At 38.2% G+C, this 16,391-nt stretch overlaps 1 protein-coding gene across 4 annotated transcripts in view; it reads right to left on the bottom strand.

Moving 5' to 3' along the window:
- Positions 1 to 16,391, bottom strand: part of LOC127411810 (polypeptide N-acetylgalactosaminyltransferase 2-like) — a 144,820-nt gene that overhangs the window by 27,211 nt on the left and 101,218 nt on the right. For all 4 annotated transcript variants that reach the window (XR_007892345.1, XM_051647608.1, XM_051647610.1 and 1 more), the window contains exons 4-7: positions 3,426 to 3,524; positions 3,222 to 3,289; positions 2,253 to 2,318; positions 14 to 135 (exon numbers count right to left, since the gene is read on the bottom strand). Coding sequence is in view for 3 of the 4 variants with exons in the window: in XM_051647608.1 (XP_051503568.1) it covers positions 14 to 135; positions 2,253 to 2,318; positions 3,222 to 3,289; positions 3,426 to 3,524 (355 nt within the window). In the remaining variant the exon portion in view is untranslated. The remainder of the gene's footprint in view (positions 1 to 13; positions 136 to 2,252; positions 2,319 to 3,221; positions 3,290 to 3,425; positions 3,525 to 16,391) is intronic.

The following is a 16,391-nucleotide window of genomic DNA, read 5'->3' as shown; positions in this document are numbered from 1 at the left end:
AAACAAGTCTGACCTCGGCAACCCTTTCTAGTAGGGGCTCCAACCAGTGTTCGTTACACTCGCAGTGGCTGTCAAGGAAGGTCAGTACACTGGCCGTGGCTGCATCTGCACCTCGGACACGGGATCGCATCAAACCTTAGATAAAAAAATAAAAATAAATAAATAACACAGACACACACAGGATTACATAATTTGAATGCAATCTTCAGTATGGAAAGGGATGCTCTCCCTATACCCTAACCTACTGAACTGTAATAATCCAACGCATTTAAATATTATTATAGAACTTCTGGCTGCGCAGAGAAAATCATGGAAAGAAAACACAGTGGCTAGAGAGAAATTAATGGGTTGAGAAAACAAAGCTGACCAAGTGGCTTACTTGGGAAACTATGAATCCACTTTTAAGCACTAAGACAAAATTTGATTTATTTGCATTTCTGACTAAAATCCATTTAGTTTTTTTGTAGTCTGAAATGCAAAAATCCACAAGAAATTTTATGTTTACAAACCAGATTTTAAAATGGGTTTACAAACATGATTATAAACGTATTTTCAGGAATGCATCTTAGTCTAAAAGTTTTTTTGTCATTTGAGAATATGTACAGTACTGTGCAAAATCTTTTGCAAAATCTTTTCACAAAAACTTTTTTTTTTAAGATGGTTATTTATATCTTCAGCTTTAGAGATCAATAGGAAATATACATTTTAGACTCCCAGAAATTCCTTTTACAAATAGAACAGAAGAACAGTGAGCCCTGCAACAGATGGCATGGTACTGAACATCGAGTCAGTCTGGGATTACATTAAGAGACAGAAGCAATCGAGACAGCCTAAATAGAAGAATTGTGGCAAATTTAAAAAGTTTGTCATATCTGAAAACAACCAAGAACAACTGTATCTAGGTGTACCTAGGAGAATTGGTGCTGTTTTGAAGGTAAAGGTGGTCACACCGAATATTGATTTAGCTTTTTATATGTTTACTGGACTTTGTATGAATTGAATTGAACTTTATTGTCCATTTTCATGGAAATTTTTAATTGACACATGAAAACTATTTATGGCATTATTTTTGAAGACATCCTCACTATGCAACATTTTTCACACGTGCCTAAAACTTTTGCACAGTACTGAATGTATAGTAACGTAATAAAAAGCTAGCAATATTGTCTGGAGCTCTTTTTGATTACACTTATTTATTGTCACTCACACTTTCCACATATAGCGAACTACAAAATGTGATGTTCACTATGTAGTGAATGAGTCGGAGGCATTTATCACATTCATGCATATACTTTATCCAAAACCTCTGTCACTTATGTTCTCTCTTGTGCCTTGTTATTGAGTTAAGTACCGCAGCAGGACGTCATAATAGACATAAGATGAGCAGAGATAAAAAATCCAGTTTTCCATCTCTTTCCACAATGATAGCAACTGTCTTATGTCTCTTAGCATTGTGCTAATGCTTAAGTCATTACTATGGCAGCCAATGTAGATATATTGCACAATGGCTACACTGTCTGAACAAACAGATACAATTCCATCAACTGCAAAATGACACTGCAATTTGAAAACCAAAACGAAAGTGTGTGAACAAAGCCTTAGAAACACTGAATAGTGATTTGCCTCTTTATAACATTAGTACAACAAATTCTATATGATCTATGCTAATAAAAGTTTATTATTTTCTTCCAATGCTCATCATTTGCTTGTACTGAAGGCTTACCTCAATTCAAGAAGAGCTTCATCAGAGACTGAAGTAAACTATAAAATTCACTATCAAGTAAATTGTAATCCCCCCAAAAATATTTGAAAACAAATACTGAGAGCTTGTTTAGTTGGAACAGAACTTGAGAAAAATAAGCAGTTTGGGATATGAATAAACAATGTGCAGTTTTGGCTACGCAACAGACCATTTGTTGCTCTCTGCTTCTATAGTCTCCATATATGCACCTATGAAGTATGCAGTGCTTTTTAAAGATTCCATGCTCAGATTAAAAAGCAACAATTAGTCATTCAATTAAAATTTCAGCTAATTTTAAAGCTCAAGTGTGTAATTTCTGCACCACTAATGCAACCACATGGAATTGCAAAAACAATGACTATTTTCAAACAGGATTCTTTCTTTCAAAAACTTCTTGTCTGCCATTGGCTGGAACCCACTTGCCCTTCCATTTTCACGGAATATGAAATACTGGTGTACAGTTTGGACTAATACTGTTATTGTGATTCAGAATGTATTTATGAACACTCACCCTCTCGTCGATCGTTCCGTAGGACTCTGACTTTCTCGATTTTCCCAAGTAAGGCACCATCTTCAGCTAAAAGTCCAGAGACAACATTGCATCAGCTTAAGCTCAGGATACTACATCTCTAATATTTTATATAGATAAATGTGATGTGTGTAATTTCTGATCCACTAGAACATCTAAACTGAATTGCTAAAAATAATGACTGTTTTCACACAAGTTTCCTGAACACCCAATACATTTGCCATTGTACAAATTGACAGTCCCGCCTCGAACTCATGCCATTTATTGAGCCAATTGGTTGGGATGCGCAAACAAAGAACAATGTTTTGATGGCAACAAAAAATACACGCATCACCTTTAATTTACACAAGTATTATATCCATATTGTGGAAACAAAGACAAAGGCAACAAAGGCATGGACAGTTTGGAGAAAACATCATAGACAAAGAGATAAGACTGTACTCTGATACCAATTGAAAGTGCAGAATCGCAAACCACACAATAAAAAAAACACATAATAAAGTGTGCGAGTAGTAAGACCAGTGCCTGACATTTATAAAGCAGGGCAGTTCTGTCTTGAGGCCAGGGTTCAGAGTTGAGACATATGTAGAGGTGAAACTAGGATCTTGGCATCCAGACAACAGAGTAACGGGGAGTCAAGAGTACAGCTGTTATCATGACAATAAGATGAGGACACCAATGATGACACACTTTACACTGTAATGTACTGAATTTTAGCTGCACTGTTGGCTTGTAATTCTATGCGGATGTGTGATTCATAGTGACAAAGGAACTGATAAGGAAGTGTGTTATGGCGAAACCAAACACAAAGCTGTAAAGGGTAAAACACTGATAACAGACAAGATGAAAAGGAAACAGATTAATATTTACGCAGTTCTATACCATTTAGTTTGATTGGGGAGTGAAGAGCGCGGAAACAGGCACTTTAGGGCTAAAGATCAGGGCACTTACGGTTGTCGCTGTAGTCGTCCACCAAGATGATCTCTTTAACCAGATGGGCAGGGCTCTTCTTTAGTACACTGAGGGCATTGAAAGAAGGAGAGCTGAATGGCTGTATATATTTGTGAGTGTGGAAAAGATCAATGATTCTTAGTAAAGATGACTTAGAATTAATAATAATTCCTAAACAGTTTTATTTGACGTGGGCCGTCCCACCTGGCTACAGTGCGCAGGAGGGCTGAACGTGCCTCGTTGTGAAAGGTGATAACCACGCTGGATGCAGGAATATCTGTCCTCCACTGTTTGTGACGACAGCTGAAAAAAAAAAAGAGATAAGATATTAAGAAAATAAACCTCTTAAACTCACCATGAAATCACAATTGGCGCTATTTACATTCCTAATGTAATAACCTTTGAATTCTCTCAGTCTCTGAAACAAATTACCTTAGGCTTTAAATTACCTTAGAGTATCTTGTTTCACTCTGAAACACATTTGATTATGGAAGGGAAATGGGTTGCAACAGTATATTATGTTGACTTTAAATGGTAAACTAATCTTATGCCCTTATATTTCCCTTAAATGTATGGAATTTTATACACCACAAAAAAAAAAAAAAAAAAAAAAGCCACACTTCCAGGGTCAAAAATGTACTTTTTTTTTTTAAATTATGGAATATAACTGCTCCCTGGATTTATTTTTTTACGGGCATTTTTTGCCTTTTATGAGGGTATTTAAAAAAAAAAAAAAAAAAAAAAAACTGTCATACTTTTAATTAGTTTACTCAATTACTAACATAAATTTCAAATTAATACAGTAAGGCTATTACCTAAAAATATAAATCAGCATCAAGTCATATTGTGTGAATGTGCATTAGGCTAAGAATAATGCAATTATTCATAGAATAATGCAACAATTTAAAAATAAAAATAAAATTGTCACTATTCAATAGGGCTGTGTCGATACAATCAAATATTGATATATAACAATACTTTTCCTCATGACATTATATCGATACTTTAGATCATGTATCAATATTTATATACAGCCATTTGTGTATTCATATCATTCAGAAGCCTCACTATATGATTTGATTATTTAAAAAAATAAATAAATAAATAAAAAGCCCACAATTTTTTTTAGCTTAAATTTATTCAAGGATCTGACAACAGTGTCTGACATTGGCAACATAAAGCAGAGCTCCATAATAAAGTAACTTAAACAACAACACTGCATTTATCAGCAGAATGTTATGAGAAACTCACAATTTTTATGTTTTCCTTGAGAAAACGGAGTTTGTCTACATTCAAGTAATTTAAATTGTTTCAAAGCAGCTTTGTAGAAAATCATGCCTTATAGTCTTTAAGCCCCCCGCGAGCAAGCTAAAGGTGACTGTGGCAAAGAAAAAACAATCTCCTTTCAATAGTTTGTGGAGAGAAAAAAAATCTTGAGGAACCTGCCCTCTGGCTTTATGTTATATGTACATAATACAGTATTATTTAGCAGTCTGAGCAAAAACCTATTAGCCCACAATTTGTTTGCCCTCTTCACCAAGTTTCACTTTGCATGTAAACTTGAACAGTCTCACCGGCTTATCCAATGTGTGCAAGTGTTGTGCTCATAGCCATTTACATTTCAACATCAAAAGCAGAGAATAATAAGTCTCATGTAATCACGGGTCTCTTACATTGTCCTTTTTTGAATAAGCTGGTTTTTGATAGTTATGAGCATCTTGCTGTGCATGTGATCACGCTGTGTGTCGGCTGGGAGATGCTGTCTGTTAATTGCAACTTGTTGCTGCTTTTTCTGCCTCACAAATCCACTGATTTGTGCGGTAATGTCGGCTTAAATAAAACATGTTTGATGTACCGTACTGTAGCACTGGGACACAACACCTTTGTTTGGCAAATTCGACAAGCTGTAACGCTACAATCTACTTGGCATTTGCCATCACTCTTCAGGCTCTCAACTCACCTTAGTCGCCTAAGTTGACTAGTTGATCTGTTTTCCTGTGAGAGCTCAGCACTACCTCTCGGGGGAGAAGACTGTTCTGCTGTGCAAATGTTTTTTTACAGCAAAAGTACTTTACAGTACTGTGCAAAAGTTTTAGGCACTTAAGATGTTTCACAAAAACATTTGTCATAAGATGATTATTTATATCTTCAGCTTGAGTGTGTCAATAGGAAAATACATTTTAGGCTCCCAAACATTACTTTTGCGAATAGAAAAGATTAGAAGAACAGGGCACTCTGCAAGAGATGGCATTGCCCCCACAAAGCCCCCCCACTGAACATCGAGTCAGTCTGGGATTACATAAAGAGACAGAAGAAATTGAGACAGCTGAAATTAGCTGTGGTGAATTCTCCAAGAAGCTTGGTACATCCTATCTGCCAACAACAAAGAAAAACTGTGTCCAGGTGTACCTAGGAGAATTGGTGCTGTTTTGAAGGTAAAGGTGGCCACACCAAATATTGATTTAGCTTTTTTATGTTTACTGGACTTTGTATGACGTTAACTGATAAATGAAAATTATTTATGGCATTATTTTTGAAGACATCCTCACTATGCAACATTTTTCACATGTGCCAAAAACTTTTGCACAGTACTGTATGTATTAATTTATGTATTGTACGATACATATCTCAAATCGTGAGCATCGTATCATACGATACAATACGCTACAATATTTTTTTACAAACCTTATCAGTATATAACTGAAATATACCCAAATAAATTGGAACTGATTCGTAATCGAATCAAATTATGATATTGTGAAGTATCGCAATATATCGAATCGTGAGGTATATTGCAATACTTATTGTATCGTGAGGTGCCAGGTGATACCCAGCCCTACTATTCAGGAGCATTCTTTTTCTGAGCCTCCATAAATTTCTGACCCTGCACACTGCTCTCTGACAATTGTAGCTCATTATTTAAAATTAAAAATGATTAATAATTTATGTATTGAGAACAGTGTACAGTTAAAGGAAGTGCAGCATGAAAGGAAGTGAAAAGTCATTCTCACATTCTGCTACACCTGAATAAAGTCTCACTTTCACAGGAGCTCAAAGCAGCTCAGCCCACATTCATTTAATGCTTCTGTGAGGCTGGGATGGACAGGAGGTCATGCATACTTAAACTCACTGGACTTCTGTCTTCAAACACACACCTTTACACTATAAACGCTTTACACACACCCACCCCCACTGTTTATATCCTGGAGGTTTTAATTTGACATCCATGGGGCTAATCCACTGGATTTCCAGCAACTCTCATAGGGGATAAGAGTGTACAAAGCTTCCTCTGCACTGATGCCATCAATTATGTGTCCACTGGAATGCCTGGCAGGCAAAGCAGGGTCAATGCCTCAGACACTACTGTTAGACAACAGGTCAGGGTTGAGTGAACACCATCAGAGACTCAAAACTGACTTCAGTTTCATCTCCATCACGGTCCTATTTAATGCTGTGCACTCAGCACATCCAAATCCATTACGGCCAAAGAAAGAACATTCATAAATGTACAGTATACAGTGGCCCACTATGAAATCAATTTTTTTTTTTTTTTTTTTTGGCTATTGTTTTATTGTTTTTTTGGTTTTGATATGCCCCACCCAAACTTCCTAAAATAAGAAATATACTGTATGTCAACAAACAAGAAAACTATGCTTGTCTAGCAATTTCATGGGGTCTTTAACATTCTAAGCATTGAAAAGGTGAGTATTTATAATATTTTACTCTCTTGGACTTCCCAGTCATGCATTATGGGGCCAGCATAAATTTCTAGTGCTGTTTGCTGGAGGTCTCAAGAGGAATAGCTGTGCAGTAGTGCAGTAATAGAATGGGCGCTTTGACTAGAAGACAAGAGCTTTTTAAAGCGTATCCCATTGGCACAATTCCCTCCACTGGCCTCCAACCTCACAGCATGGCACTAAATAAGCTCAAAAAGACTTCCACTGTTACAGCTGAAGTCAACAGCTAATAGAAATGTTCTGACTTCAGATGACATTTTAAATGTACGTATACCTGCTGCGCATTAACGTCAACGCCAGTTCAAATCATTAGATGGTGGATGGATCTATGACCAGAGAGTAGCCTATAAATTCATGTAACAAAGGAATTTCGTAATAAATTGATACTGAATGAGAAACACAGGTACAGACACATGCAGAAAGATATGCTTCATTAATTGATTGGCATGCAGTGATGTGGTCTGGACACCAGGCATGGGATCCGGCCTCAGCGAGACCACAACTATCCTCGCCAGAAACATTTCCAATAAGACACGTGGGCTGCTGCCATCAGGGCTAACAAAACAGAAGCAGAGTCTCTCAAGAATAAACAAACAGCATGTGGTCCTTGTTAGCAGCTTAGGTAAGTATTTTTAAAGAGGGAATTAAGACTAAAATTCAGTAAATGTGCTTCATACTTTCAGCTCTAGGTAAATATTTAACAAAAGTTAAATGGAGCAGAAATCTAGAGTGAGGAACTCCTTACTTTTGTGAAAAGGATGGCATTCTAACAAACAAACTATGTTCTGACCTTTAAAAGAGGTCACGGTCATTTTAAAGAGATAATTTGCCCAAAAAAGAAAAATTCTTATGCAATTCAAATAAATTGCTCCTTTCCTCTGAAGAACACAGTGGAGTAGGGGTTGCACGACTACTGATTTTTAAAAGTCGACTAGTCGAGTTGAATTTGACTAGTTGTGACATCATTCCACCCCCAAACCAACACTCTGCCGAATCACGTTCTTGAAGGAGCGAACGGCATCCAAGTCAGATGTCCCAACACACAAATTTGACAGTCAGGTTGTATTCCATCAGGCTATCGGATCCAACTTGATGCGCTTTTCTAACTGTCACCTAATAGTGTTCTTGAAGGAGAGAACAGAATTTATTTCGGCATAACACTAGTATTTTGGTTATATTTAAAGACCAATTTTCATAAATTGAAGGTTACCATAGCATGTATGAGAGTAGTCTATTGAATGTTCTGAACATTATCAGTGTAAATACAATGCTATGTGCATGCACAATACGTTATGGAGAATGCGTAAGATTTTTGTTGACACCTTGATACCGTACATTGCATTAAGCAGAGCGACACAGTAAACAAACACCAGTTCTGAAGTGCATTCTGTTTGTGCGTCTTTTAATGACAGTCTGACAGAACATCACAGCCTACATTTGAGCCACTGTGCCTTTTCAGTGCAGATCCACCAGGCTTCACAGCCACTGTAATTCCTACAGATACGCTTTATAAATCACTTGGTGAGCAACAATCAACTTCTGGCTTATGGTGTCAACTAGTCTGCAACCCCTACAGTGGAGAAATTCTGAAGAATGTTTGACACTGCTCTTTTTTCCCTACAATGATAGTGAATGGTAACTGAGGATGTCAGTCCCTGACATTGCCTAACATCTCCTTTTGTGTTCCACAGAAGAAAGTCAATCATACGGGTTTGGAACCAAATAATGACATAATTTTCATTTTTAGGTGAACTATCCCTTTAAACACAAGGTTTCGCCTGTGTCTTCTGTGCCTAATGGATTGGGAATGCAGCTCACACACTGCAGGGATGGTGAAAGTGCAGTGATAAGATGACTTACAAGATGGATAATGTCATCTGCACCATCAGCTGATCTCCAGGAGGGAAACTCATGGACATATAATGACAAGACTTGCACATGAAATGCTACAGGGCAAAATTGGTCAAGCTTTTTTCAAAACAAGCATCAAACCTAAAGGCATCCGTACATCTCTCATTATTTTCAAGAATCAGAATCAGCTTTATTGCCAAGTATGCTTACACATACAAGGAATTTGTCTTGGTGACAGGAGCTTCCAGTGCACAACGATACAAAACAGCAACAAGACATAATAATAAAGATAGAGATAATAATAAAGAAAATTGCATCATGATGGCGGATGCAATTAATTAATTGAGTTTAAAAAGGAGAAACTGCAGTGCAAATGGCTATCTATATCTGAAAAGAGAAAAATCAAATTCTCAGATACTAAAAGTGAAGTGTGTCTTTTTTCCCAGCCTAATGTGCAGAGACAATTGTAAGTAATCCATTCATATATTGACTCCAGTGAAAAGTGTTAATACAGCTGCACTATCAAAATGTTGCCCTGCTAGTTTGAGCATCCCAACCAGCCCAAAACAGCAACATTGGCTCAACCAATTGCATGAGTTTGGGGCTTGACTATCTGTCTGGCTGACCAAAGGATGGCAGGGGAAACTTTTGGGAAAGTCATTTTTTGCAATCTGTTTGGTGCAAGTGGTGTAGAAATTACACCGTTCACTTTTAAAGCATTCGTTTCTGAATATGTACAGCATTGTGATGAATATGCTTTGCGAATCTAATTTTAATTTGGTATGCAATGTCCGTAAGACTGCAGAAACCATTAAGTGATCTAATATGACAGAAAGCTTAAATATAGGGTATTTTCTTCCCAGTTTCCATCTGAGCATGTTATTCAATTTGTCTGGGTGGTCTACAATGAGACTTTTCTGTCTACCCTCTTCTCTAATGTTGTCTGAGACATCTTCAGGCTAAATAACAGTTACACTTTTTTTGTTAACTGCTTTTGTCAGTAATGAAAACATGTGAAATGGGTAATGTTTACGTCATAATCTACCTTTCATGCAAGAGATGAGAAGAATGCACCCTTTATACAGAGTCTGATGACATTTCTGCTTTAAGGTATTTGAAGGGATAAATGTAGCACTCTCTTAACCCTTTAAAGGTGCACTCTGGAATTTTTTCCTCATTAAAAAAGTTTAACTCACAAAGCCATGAATATAAATGTTTCAATATACAGTTGTGCTCAAAAGTTTGCATACCTTTGGAGAATTGGTAATATGTACCATTTATAAAGAAAACATGAGTGAGCAGGCAAAACACATTTCTTTTATTTCTTATGGGATTCATATTCAACTGTAGGTTATAACAGAATGGCACAATCATAAAACAAAACATGGAAACAAAGGGAAAAAAAATGAAATGACCCCTGTTCAAAAGTCTGCATACCCTTAGTTCTTAATACTGTGTATTGCCCCCTTTAGCATCAATGACAGCATGCAGTCTTTTGTAATAGTTGTCTATGAGGCCCCAAATTCTTGCAGGTGGTATAGCTGCCCATTCGTCTTGGCAAAATGCCTCCAGGTCATGCAAAGTCTTTGGTCGTCTTAAATGAACCGCACGTTTGAGATCTCCTTAGAGTGGCTCGATGATATTATGGTCAGGAGACTGTGATGGCCACTCCAGAATCTTCACCTTTTCCTGCTGTAACCACTGGAGGGTCAACTTGGCCTAGTGCTTAGGGTCATTGTCATGCTGGAAAGTCCAAGAGCGTCCCATGCGCAGCTTTTGTGCAGAAGAATGCAAATTGTCTGCCAGTATTTTCTGATAACATGCTGCATTCATCTTGCCATCAATTATCACAAAATTCCCCCGTGCCTTTAGAGCTCACACACCCCCAAAACATCAGTGAGCCACCACCATGCTTCACAGTGGGGATGGTAATCTTTTCCCTATAGGCCTTGTTGACCCCTCTCCAAACATAGCGCTTATGGTTGTGACCATAAAGCTCTATTTTGGTCTCGTCACTCCAAATTACAGTGTGCCAGAAGCTGTGAGGCGTGTCAAGGTGTTGTCGGGCATATTGTAACCAGGCTTTTTTGTGGCATTGGCGCAGTAAAGGCTTCTTTATGGCAACTCGACCATGCAGCTCATTTTTGTTCAAGTATCGTCGTATTGTGCTCATTGAAACAACCACACAGTCTTTTTCCAGAGCAGCCTGTATTTCTCCTGAGGTTACCTGTGGGTTTTTCTTTGTATACCGAACAATTCTTCTGGCAGTTGTGGCTGAAATCTTTCTTGGTCTACCTGACCTTGGCTTGGTATCAAGAGATCCCTGAATTTTCCACTTCTTAAGTAATTGAACAGTACTGACTGGCATTTTCAAGGCTTTGGATATCTTTTTATATCCTTATCCATCTTTATAATGTTCCATTACCTTGTTACACAGGTCTCTGCTCCCCATGGCTCAGTATCTAGCCTGCTCAGTGCATCCACGTGAGAGCTAACAAACTCATTGACTATTTATACACAGACACTAATTGCAAATTTAAAATGCCACAGGTGTAGGAGATTAACCTTTAATTGCCATTTAAACCTGTGTGTGTCACCTTGTGTGTCTGTAACAAGGCCAAACATTCAAGGGTATGTAAACTTTTGATGAGGGCCATTTGGGTGATTCCTGTTATCATTATGATTTAAAAAGAAGCCAAACAAGTATGTGATGATAAATGGCTTCATATGATCACTATCCTTAAATAAAAGACAGTTTTTTTGCATGATCAGTCATATTTTCAAAATCAATGCCAAAATTTCACAATTTTTGCCAGGGTATGCAAACTTTTGAGCACAACTGTATGTAGGAAATCATGACCACTCACATTAAAATGAAGACTCCAATCATAACAGTAATCTTATAAAAGCTGTTTTATTCTACATGGAGAGGGTCCGCACATAGGGGCTGCCATGTTAGAATCACATGACCAGCCGAATACTATCTCAGTAATTGTTCTATTATTTGACACTTTCGCTAAAGGATTAAAGTAATCATGGCTGACTGTGAATATTAAATTTCTACAATGGAATCTGAAATTGAAAACTATGAATTTCAATCTATGCTGCATCCAAGCCGCTAGGTGTCAGTTTAAGTCCAAGATGACACAAAGACAAATGTTACCTTTAAGATTTAAAGGTGTTTTTAAAGATTTCCTTTAATTTTGGCCATGCCACTGAAAAAGGCTTATACCTTAAAACCAAAGAGAGTCAATTCTTTGGTATAATTTTAAAGAAAGCTTTTTTATGGTCCACGTGACGCCATGCGAGAGACAGACGTGTGAGACACGAGCTCTGCGAACTTTGCTAGTTTTTTAATTATTTTCATGTTGTGATCCGGTGAGATTCGATACACCCAGTTACATACTTGCTCTTTGAGGAAAATATGGCAAAGTAGTAACAATTCTCAGACTCTGGAGACATTAAAAGACACTTACGTGTTAAAGCTGAGGCCTCTGACGGGACTGCAAGCCGGGGACTCAATTTGGATGGCACGTCGGGAGAAGATATTCAGCGTCAGTTGTCCAACATGTCGGTGATATTGACGAAGGTTCTTGCTGACTTGGAGGATCTCGCTGTAATACGTCGATCGTTTACGGCGATGGAAACAAAATTATCTGAGTTGTTTACAAGAGTGACAGAAGTTGAAAGACGAATCGATTATCTTGAGTCATCGGAAAGGGAATTATCCGCTAATCCGCCCGCGTCCAAAACAGATTTGGAATTGATTTCTGAAAAACTGGAATATTTCGAAAATATGAGCCGAAGGAATAACATACAAATTATTGGAATTCCTGAGCATGAAGAGGGCAGAGATATGGTGAAATTCCTGGACGAGTTTTCCCCGAGTCTGCTCGACATAACAGGCCACAAGCTGGAAATCGAGCGAGCTCACAGAATCCCTGCTCGCAGATCTGCTGAGGGAGACAGGCCCCGATCGATTCTGGACAGATTTCTGAAATCATCCGATAAAGATCACGTGTTGCGCCAGGCGAGGAGTAAAGGGAAGCGCTCTTGGAAGAACCATAATATTTTCTTGTTCCCGGACTTTACGAATTCCACAAGAGAGAAACGCGATTTGTTCAAGGAATGTAAGAAACTCTTACACCAACAGAAGATCGCCTTTGCATTGATGTTCCTGGCCAAACTGAGAATAGAAACAAAGAATGGTCGCAAAGTATTTACTTATCCAAAACAGGCCCTTTCCTTTATAAATACATTGGAGTAAGCCATTTGACGTTTCTTATATTAGTGGACTGACTCACGGTTGAGGGACTCTATTATCTGAGGAAGCTGGGTGCCATTTTTGTTTCTTTTTGCGTTGACTCCGCCTAGCGGCTGGAGTTTGTTTTATGGCATGACTCCAAGAAACATTTGCATTGACTGAAGATTTTTTTTTCCCTGGCCAGATCGAGAATGGACACTTTGGATGACCACAAAATATCTATATGCTCACATAAAGGACGTCTTTTATAAAGTTGATGGGCTGAGTAAGTTATGGTGTTTTTTTTTTTGTTTTTTTTTGCACAGCCTCCGAGTTAGTTTGGCTCTTGATCATCCGAGGAACCGGGATGCCGGTTTTGTTTTTCGCACTGGCTCTGCCTAACGGCTGGAGCTTGTTTTGTGGAATTACACTACTTCGGGACAGTTGTGGTTAAATATGTTTGTTCTTTGTGCTTATGCCTCCTAGAAGAATGATTACCTCATCTGCAGCACTCATAACAGCTGGCTCACTGATCATTTGTTTGTCTGTCCGAGGAAACTGAATGGCTTTATATCAGCTGGAGTTTATTTTGTGGAGGAACACACTTTCGAGACAGTTTTGTGAATGAATCTACATGTTTTTTCTGTTATTCTGCCTGTTGGCTGGGGTCTGTTTTACAAAGTATTTTCTGTAATGTAATTGTGCCTCACAAAATTTGTGCAGAAGCACTGGACTTGAATAATCCGATGGAAAAGTTGTCGCGGGGGTTCTCGTAGGCGTACATGGACTCTTTGAGTTTTGAGGGATTGACGGCAGTTGGCACTGTTGTGCGCGGGGTTAATGCGCACGTTTTTCTTTTTTCTGTTTGTTTTGTTCGGGGGGAAGTTCGGGGTTTGATTGTTTCACTAATGGGGAATGTGGTCTGTGTAATCTTGTTTTTGACACACTAATTTTTTTTATTTTTTATTATATCAATATGTCAAATGTTAATGTGAATGGGTTATCTCTCTCCACATGGAATGTGAATGGGTTGGGGCACCCTATAAAAAGAAGGAAGGTTATTTCTGTTCTTAAGCGCAAGAAATATGATATAGTGTTTCTTCAAGAAACACATCTTTCCCCACAGGAAGCTGAAAAATTTGGGAAGATATGGGGTGGACATGTTTTCTTTAGTGCTGGCTCAAGTAAGAGCAGGGGAGTTATTATATTGATAAATAAACATCTACAATTCAAATGTCTCAAACAGACTAAAGATAAATTAGGAAGAGTCATTGTTGTTTTAGGGGAAATTCAGGGGCAAAGGTTGATTTTGGCTAATATTTACGCACCTAACGTTGATGATCAGGGCTTTTTTAAAGATCTTGAAGGGATGTTGCAAGCTGCTGGCATCTCTCATGACATAATATTGGGAGGAGACTTTAATCTTTTGATGGACTCAGTCCTTGATCATAGTGAAGCAAAAGTGTGTAAACCCCCTAGAGCAACACTGACACTTCACAAGATCTGTAAAAATCTTGGTCTTGTAGATATCTGGCGACTTCTGAACCCATCTGGTAGGGATTATACATTTTTTTCAACAGTTCATAAGATTTACTCTAGAATAGATTTTTTTTTTTTTTTTGATATCCAAGTCCCTCATTTCATCTGTTGTTGATTGCTCAATTGGAAATATCTTAGTCTCAGATCATGCCCTGGTGAATTTAGAGATATTGCCACATACAGAGAAAAGGAAATCATATAGTTGGCGCCTTAATGTATCCCTTTTGCAAAATCCTGATTTCCAACAAATGTTAAAGACTGAAATCAATGTTTATATGGAGACCAACTGGTCCTCAGTATCCTCTGTGGGCATGGCTTGGGAGGAACTTAGGCGGTTCTTAGGGGTCAAATCATACAGTATGCCTCATTTATCAAGAAATCCAAAGCACGAGAACTTGTGGAGTTGGAAGGAAATATTAAAAGTGCCAAGGCAGAGCTGAAGCGCCATATGTCATCTGATGGTCTCAGAGAATTGACCCAATTGAAATACAGGTATAATACTATTTTGTCGCAGAAAATGGAGTTTTGTTTGTTCAGGGCAAGACAGTCATACTTTGAGTCAGGGGACAAAGCAGGGAAGCTTTTGGCTAGATATATAATGCAGAGAGAGTCTTTTTCTACCATTCCCTCAGTGAAATCTGCTGGTGGTGAAATATTTACCTCAGCCATTGATATCAATAATGCTTTTAAACAATTCTATCTTGATCTCTATAGTTCCACGTCTTCGTCTACTGATGAAGATATTAGAAACTTTGTGGAACCATTAGAACTGACGAATGAGCAAAAAAACTCTCTTGATTCTGAGATAACCCTGGGAGGAACTTGACGAGGTAATCAAGTCCTTACCTACAGGCAAGGCTCCGGGGCCAGATGGTTTTGCCGCTGAATTTTTTTTAGATCTTATGCTATAGAACTAGCTCCACTTTTGTTAGAAGTTTATACTGAATCATTAAAGAATGAAAAGCTTCCACCAACAATGATACAAGCCCGGATCAATCTGATTCTTAAAAAGGACAAAGATCCAAGCGAGTGTAAAAGTTACAGTCCAATTTCCCTGATCCAGCTAGATGTAAAAATTCTGGCAAACCGATTAAGTTATGACATCTCTTATACATATAGATCAGGTGGGGTTTATTCAGGGTCGTAGCTCTTCTGATAATATTAGGCGTTTCATCAATATCATGTGGTCAGTGGCAAATGATCAGACTCCGGTCGCTGCCATCTCACTTGACGCCGAAAAGGCGTTTGATCTGGTAGAATGGGATTATCTTTTTAAGATTTTGGAAATGTATGGGTTTGGGAGTACGTTTATTGGTTGGATCAAGTTACTTTATAGACACCCTGTAGCAGCGGTACAAACAAATGGATTAATTTCAGATTATTTTATTCTGGATAGGGGCACCCATCAGGGTTGCCCTCTTTCCCCATTATTGTTCTGTCCTGCCCTGGAACCATTAGCGGCCGCGATAAGAAAAGATGATGATTTTCCAGGGGTGATTGCGGGAGGTGTGGCGCATAAGCTTCTGCTTTATGCAGATGATATTTTATTATTTGTCTCTGACCCCACTAGATCAATGCTTTGCCTCCACAGAATTATTAATTCCTTTTCCAAGTTCTCAGGATACAAAGTCAGTTGGTCTAAATCCAAAGCTTTGGCTTTGACAGCGTACTGTCCAGTAACGGCCTTCCAGCCAGGCGCCTTCCAGTGACCCAAACAGGGCATTAAGTATTTGGGCATTTTATTCCCAACAAATTTGTCTGATTTAGTTAGAGTTAATTTTGACCCTTTAATAAAACGGT

This window comes from Myxocyprinus asiaticus, chromosome 21 (assembly GCF_019703515.2).
Source record: "Myxocyprinus asiaticus isolate MX2 ecotype Aquarium Trade chromosome 21, UBuf_Myxa_2, whole genome shotgun sequence".
Classification (NCBI taxonomy): domain Eukaryota; kingdom Metazoa; phylum Chordata; class Actinopteri; order Cypriniformes; family Catostomidae; genus Myxocyprinus; species Myxocyprinus asiaticus.
Note: the sequence above shows the minus strand (reverse complement) of the source record. Positions and strands in the feature narration are given on the sequence as shown.